Below are 7,589 nucleotides of genomic sequence, written 5' to 3' on the forward strand. Positions count from 1 at the left end.
ATGCGGCCTAAGAATAACCTTCTTGATCCCCTTCCATCTGTTTTTTTCCCCTCAACAATCCACAGAAACTGCTCACCTAAAACTCGCACATAATTTACTAATGTCTAAAACCAATGGACACTATTCTGTACTCCCACTCTTGGACCTCTCTTCTGCCTTTTACAAAGTTGTCAACCTCCTCTTCTTCAAAAAAAACTCCATTCCATTGGCCTCCATGACTGTACTCTTCACTGATTCTCATTCTACCTATCCCACCATGCCTTCAGAGTCTTACAGTTCTACTTCCTCCTCTCCTCTTGCCTTCCTCTGTTGGGGTCCCCCAAGGTTCTGTTCTTGGCTCTCTCCTATTCTCCATCTACACCACCTCCCTGGGTTAGATGATCGCCTCCCATGGCTTCCAATACCATTTCTTTTTTTTTTATCCATAAAAGATTTTATTGAAAAAATGCAAGACATACAAACGTGCAAGTCATAAAAGCATCATAAACACAAAGTGCTGCCACTACCTTATCTACTCGCAATACAGACAGTGCTATTACCCTGTTACATTGGTCGTGGCTAATAGAACATTGCTATACAGAGGCACAACTGGTTAACAAACACATAAGTAATGTGGACCTATCTTTTAAAGAGGCTTACTCAGGTTGTGCCGGGTAGTGCTGGGCCTGAGTCCCCAGCCTTCAGGACCGGTATTCCAATACCATTTCTATGCTGAATCTCTCAGCTCACTCCATCAGTCTCATCACGCATCACTAATTCAATAACAGACATATCAGACTGGATGTCACACCACTTCCTCAAACTCAACCTTTCCAAAACTGAGCTCATATTTCCTCCCACATGTGCCTCTTCCCCTGACTTTTTTGTCAAGATCGATGGCATAACCATTAACCTGCCCCTCCATGCCAGGGTATTAGGTGTAATACTGGACTATGAACTATCCTTTGGCCAACGCTTGCAGCTTCAACCTCCGCAACATTTCCAAAAGCTCCTGATTCACTCCCTGGTTATCTCTTGCTTTGACTACTGCAACTCCCTCCTCACTGGATTACATTTACATGGGCTATATCCCCTTCAGTCCATTATGAATGTTGCTTCCAAATTCATCCACCTTACAAACTGCTCAGAATCTGCTACCCCTCTATGCCAATCCCTCGATTGTCTGTAATTTGAATTTAATTTTGGAAAAAGTGGCAAACAATAAAATTACAAAGCCATACAGAACTCTGCCTCCAGCTACATCACTAACCTAGACTCAAAATACCAACCAAATAGTTCTCTTCATTCCACCCAAGACCTCCTGCTGTCTAGCTCCCTCATCACCTTCTGCCCCATTTGCCTCCATAGCGTCTCCGATCCTATGGAATTCCTTACCTCAATCTGTCCAACTATCTCCTACTCTGTCCACTTTTCCCTGAAAACACTTCTCTTTGGAGAAGCCTATCCTGCCTCCACCTAACCTCCACCACCTCGCCTCTGGGGTTCCCAAAATTCTTCTTTGATTGGAAATGTACTGTCTGCTCTCATGTTGTAAAGCGCTATGCATAACTGTTGGTGCTCTATACATTCTGTATTTTAACGATAAAAAGAAGAAATATTTTCATTTTAAAAAAGAGGCTGTAACAATTTTAATGTTATGCCACGTACACACGAGCGGACTTTTTGACAGCAAAGGTCCGACGGAACAATTCCGTCGGACCATTCAATCGTGTGTGGGCTTCAGCGGACTTTTGATTTGCAAAAATCTGGCAGATTTTAGAAATGGAACATGTTTCCAATTTTCCCACCAGAACTCGGCCGGACCGAGAAATCCGCTCGTGTGTATGCTGGTCCGATGGACAAAAAACAATGCGAGGGCAAATATTGGCTACTGGCTATGAACTTCCTTATTCTAGTCCGGTCGTACATCATCACGTTCGAATCCGTCGGACTTTGGTGTGATTGTGTGTGGCCAAGTCCGTTCATTCGGAAAGTCCTTCGGAACTCCACCTGAAAGACCGTCAGACCTAGTCCCTCGAAAAGTCCACTCGTGTGTACGCGGCATTACACTAACAATTTACATAAACATTGTGTGCATCACGTTGTAGTGTAGAAAAGTGGAATAAAGCCCTGCAAAAGTAAAATTCAGACAGACGTTCACCTTGAGCTTTACCTTTTCCCTTTATTACATAAACATTGCACCAATGTGACATTATTGTACTCAAAAGACATTGTTGTTTATATTTTGGAGTAAAAATATGGGGGTGCACAAATGACATAAATGCCGCATTGGGATAAATTACAGGAAAATGCTTATTTTTTTTACTATTTATTCCTCAAAAAACAACGGAACAACAATATATGAAACCAAAATTCCCTACAAAATTAAAAGCCACCTGTCCCAAAAATTGATGCATAAAACAATTGAGTAAACCACAAACATTAAAAGGTACAGTATGAAGAACATAAATAAATGCCAAAAACAAAAATAAAAAGCTCTGGGACTAAAAAGGGTGCACGGAGATAAAGGGCCCGGGGGCTAAAGTGGATAATGACAGATTGTACAATTTATGCAATTATTGATTTTGCCCATAGTTATACTTCAGCTACAAAATGTTAACATTTCCAGGGTCAAAAAGTGTTCTTCACAAACAACGTTTACTCAATAAAGAGACCTGTCCACGCAGGGTCAATAAAGAGAACCCCAGAGGACTTTTCATCCCCTACTTTGTAGTTCAGAACTTTTGCAGTTGTACTGTGATTGTTCTCTGGAGATGAGCAATAGCTGAACAGAGAAACAAGATAATAAGGACATTCAATCTTCACTTAGCTCTTGTACACACAAAATCCGACGGACAAAATACGAAAGATTTGGTTGTCGAAATCTCCGACTGTGTGTACAGGGGCTTAATGGAATCCCTTAGCCCCTGCACACATGGCCGGACATTCTGCCAGCCAAATCCGTCGGATTTTGTCCGTCTGATTTTGTCCATCGGACCTTGTCCGAAACTGTTGCATACACACGGTCGGACTAACTTGTCAAAAAATCCGATCATTCAGAACGTGATGACGTAATTTCGTTACGATGGGACTACATTCAGGCTAGTAGCCAATAGCTTTGATGTAGGAATTTGATCTGAGCATACGTGGCACTTGGTCCGATCAAAATTCTCTACACATGATCGGAGTATGTCCGATCGAACCAGTTGGTCGGAAAATATTTCCAACAAGTTGGAAAATTGGGTCCGATGGATATTCCGACAGAATCAGTCCGATGCATACCACACACAGTCAGATTATCCGACAACATGGTCCGATAGGACACATTCCGATGCATTCTCCGACCGTGTGTACAAGGGCTTAGCCCCTGTACACACGATTGGAGATTTCGACAACCAAATCAGTTGGATTTTGTCCGTTGGATTTTGTCCGAAACTGTTGCACACACACGGTCGGACAAAGTTGTGGAAAAATCCGATCTTTCAGAACGTGATGACGTAATTTCATTACGATGGGACTACGTTCAGGCTAGCAGCCAATACCTTTGATGTAGGAATTTGATCTGAGCATGCGTGGCACTTGGTCCGATCAAAATTCTCTACACATGATCGGAGTATGTCCGATCGAACCAGTTGGTCGGAAAATATTTCCAACAAGTTGGAAAATTGGGTCCGACGGAATCAGTCTGATGCATACCACACACAGCTGGATTATCCGACAACACGGTCCGACAGGACACATTCCGATGTATTCTCTAACCGTGTGTACAAGGGCTTAGACTTGTGGCAGAACTGGATGAAATGCAAGTGGCCAGATGGGATTAAGTGGTACTGTTGAACACATCTCATAAAACAGCAGTAACTCGCTGCTGGAAGGCCTATGCCAGATTAGCTATTTGCTTTATCACTGAGCAGAGACTTCTCCGTGGCTGGTGTCCCAACCACAAACTTTCATGCAAAGCTGTCATCCATGAGAGAAGGCAGAATGTGAACAAGCGGTATGGATCATGGGAGGGCAGGTGGAACGTGTAATGGGAGGTGTGAACAAGGCAGGCTTACTGATATAGTAATAGTGATCAGAACCTGAAATGGACTCTCCCACGTAGGCTTCAGAGACTTGGCAAAGAAGAAATAACTTGGGAAAACAACTCAGTTAGTGAATCATGGATATGCATTACATCTTCAGTCAAAGCTCCAAAAAAATATGAGAATTGTGAGTAAACATAGTTCAGTCATTGATGATTATATGAAAAAAACTGTCAAAAGGTAAAATAATAAAAGGACTTTAAGTGTGTGCCTGATGGACATAAACTCAATACATCCGTCCATTACATTTCTGCTTGCTCAGACTTTAGGTTGTGTTTCAAAGTAGCATAGAATACCTTTTCACTTTTTTATACTAGCTTGTGAGATGACATGGAGGTGTGAAGCTAATGAAATACTTGTAACTCTTCCATTATGGTTTAGCTTGTTACCCCTTTAACTTCCCCTCTTCATTAAACGTTTCCTTCCTGCAGCTGAAGCTTGTGAACCCTCTGGTGTGCGATAAGATTGGACTTCTGTCTAAAAGCTTAGTCACATTCAGAACACTGATATGGCTTCTCTAGAGTGTGAATCTTCTGGTGTCTGATAAGGTTTGCCCTGTGTGCAACCTTTTTTCCACATTCAGGACATTGATGTGGCTTCTCTCCAGTGTGAATCCTCCCATGTGTGACAATCTCCTGCTTGCTCTTAAAAGCTTTGCCACATTCAGAACACTGATAAGTCTTCTCTCCGGTGTGAATCCTCTGGTGTCTGATAGAGCTGTCCCTATTTGCAAAAGCTTTATCACATTCTGAACATTGATGTGGCTTCTCTCCAGGGTGAATCCTCTCATGCATGATAAGCTCCTGCTTGGTTTTAAAAGCTTTGTCACATTTAGAACACTTATGTGGCTTTTCTCCAGCGTGAGTCTTCTGGTGTCTAAGAAGTTTTGAATTAAACATAAAAGCTTTGTCACATTCCGAGCACTTATAAGACTTCACTCCAGTATGAATCATCTGGTGTGTAATAAGGTATGCCCTACGTGCAAATTTTTTTCCACATTCAGGACATTGATATGGCTTATCTTCAGTGTGAATCTTCTCATGTGTGACAAGCTCCACTTTACTTTTGAAAGCTTTGTCACATTTGGAGCACTCATATGGCCTCTCTCCAGTGTGAATCCTCTGGTGTATGATAAAATTTGAATTTCCTTGAAACGCTTTGCCACATTCAAAACACTGATATGGCTTCTCTAGAGTGTGAATCTTCTGGTGTCTGATAAGATTTGCCCTGTGTGCAACCTTTTTTCCACATTCAGGACATTGATGTGGCTTCTCTCCAGTGTGAATCCTCCCATGTGTGGTAAGCTCCTGATTGCTTTTAAAAGCTTTGTCACATTCAGAACACTGATATGGCTTCTCTCCGGTGTGAATCCTCTGGTGTCTGATAATGCTGTCCCTATTTGTAAAAGCTTTATCACATTCTGAACATTGATATGGCTTCTCTCCAGAGTGAACCCTCTCATGTTTGATAAGCTCCAGCTTGCTTTTAAAAGCTTTGTCACATTCAGAACACTGATAAGGCTTCTCTCCGGTGTGAATCCTTTGGTGTCTGATAATGCTGTCCCTATTTGTAAAAGCTTTATCACATTCTGAACATTGATAAGGCTTCTCTCCAGTGTGAATCCTCTCATGCTTGATAAGCTCCTGCTTGGTTTTAAAAGCTTTGTCACATTCAGAACACTTATGTGGCTTTTCTCCAGTGTGAATCTTCTGGTGTTTAAGAAGGTATGAATAAAACGTAAAAGCGTTGTCACATTCCGAGCACTGATACAACTTCACTCCAGTATGAATCATCTGGTGTGTAATAAGGTATGCCCTACGTGAATTTTTTTTTCCACATTCAGGACATTGATATGGCTTCTCTTCAGTGTGAATCTCCTCATGTTGGAAAAGCTCAACTTTACTTTTTAAAGCTTTGTCACATTTGGAGCACTCATATGGCCTCTCTCCAGTGTGAATCCTCTGGTGTATGATAAGATCTGAATTCCCTTGAAAAGCTTTGCCACATTCAGAACACTGATATGGCTTCTCTCCAGTGTGAATCTTGTGGTGTTTCATAAGACTGGTCTTATGTCCAAACATTTTTCCACATTCAGGACATTGATGTGACTTCTCTCCGGTGTGGACCCTCATGTGTTTCATAAGGTGTTCCGTTCGTGTAAAAGCTTTATCACATTTAGAACACTTATATGGCTTCTCTCCAGTGTGAATCCTCTGGTGTCTGATAAGCTCGGTCATTGTTGTAAAAGCTTTGCCACATTCAGAACACGGATATGGCCTCTCTCCAGTGTGACCCCTCTGGTGTCTGGTGAGGTTTTCCTTATGTGTAAAACCTTTTCCACATTCAGAACATTGATATGGCCTCTCTCCAGTATGAACCCTCCGGTGCCTGTTAAGGCCTGACTTCCCTTTAAAAGCTTTGTCACATTCAGAACACTGATATGGCTTCTCTCCGGTGTGAATCCTTGTATGTGTGGTAAGCTGTCCCTTCGAAATAAAAGCTTTACAACAATAAGAACATTGATATGGCCTCTCTCCAGTATGAACCCTCCGGTGCCTGTTAAGGCCTGACTTCCCTTTAAAAGCTTTGTCACATTCAGAACACTGATATGGCTTCTCTCCGGTGTGAATCCTTGTATGTGTGGTAAGCTGTCCCTTCGACATAAAAGCTTTACAACAATAAGAACATTGATGTGGCTTCTCTCCAGTGTGAATCATCTCGTGTCTGATAAGGTCGGACTTCCCTTTAAAAGCTTTGCCACATTCAGAACACTGATATGGCTTCTCCCCGGTGTGAATCCTTGTATGTGTGGTAAGCTCTTTCTTCGATATAAAAGCTTTACAACAATAAGAACACTGATATGGCTTCTCTCCAGTGTGAATCTTCTGGTGTCTGATAAGGTCGGACTTCCATGTAAAATCTTTGTCACATTCAGAACACTGAAATGGTCTCTCTCCAGTGTGAGCTTTCTGGTGTGCAATACATTTTGCATCCATTGTAAAACCTTTGTCACATTCCAAACAAAAAAAATAGGTACTAAAAATTACTCCTTATCTATGCATGGGTTGGACTTCACTGTAAAGCCATTGTCTCTTCCAGGACACTGAAATTACTTCTCTCCAGTTGTCCTCGGAGGCTGGGTCAGTGTTGAAGTGTTACCAAAACATTTGTAACACTTTGAAAATGGATATGTCTTGAGTCCTGTGTGAATCCTTCAGTGAACGGCAATTAAGACTTTCAGTCACATAAGACACCCATATGGCTCATTTCACATGTGACTTAGTTGCATGAAGAAGATCAACACGACTGAAAACTTCATCATTCCACCTGTACAGAAAATATGAATGTCAGAATTCTATATACAGGGCTAAATAATATTGATTTCTATATTTACAATCATCATTAAATATCTAATATACAGAAGAATATGTACAATATTATATATATATATATATATATATATATATATATATATATATATATATATATATATATATATATATATATATATATTTCAAATTTTTT

At 41.2% G+C, this 7,589-nt stretch overlaps 1 protein-coding gene across 2 annotated transcripts; it reads right to left on the minus strand.

Annotated features, from left to right (window-relative positions):
• Positions 1–3,683: 3,683 nt before the first annotated feature.
• LOC143956790 (uncharacterized) lies at positions 3,684–7,060 on the minus strand. 2 transcript variants are annotated; one of them, XM_077466965.1, is made up of 3 exons: positions 5,947–7,060; positions 5,359–5,778; positions 3,684–4,938 (listed from the first exon to the last, which is right to left on the minus strand). In XM_077466965.1, exons 1-3 carry the CDS (start codon positions 7,058–7,060, stop codon positions 4,550–4,552), a joined length of 1,923 nt encoding a protein of 640 aa, XP_077323091.1. In that variant the 3' UTR covers positions 3,684–4,549. The 2 variants fall into 2 exon arrangements, with proteins under 2 accessions (XP_077323091.1, XP_077323090.1); XM_077466964.1 differs by having other exon boundaries at positions 3,684–7,060.
• Between the last annotated feature and the right edge of the window lie 529 nt (positions 7,061–7,589).

The sequence above is a fragment of the Lithobates pipiens genome, unplaced genomic scaffold (assembly GCF_037356315.1).
Source record: "Lithobates pipiens isolate NorthernLeopardFrog02 unplaced genomic scaffold, aLitPip1_a1.2 Scaffold_41, whole genome shotgun sequence".
Classification (NCBI taxonomy): Eukaryota; Metazoa; Chordata; class Amphibia; order Anura; family Ranidae; genus Lithobates; species Lithobates pipiens.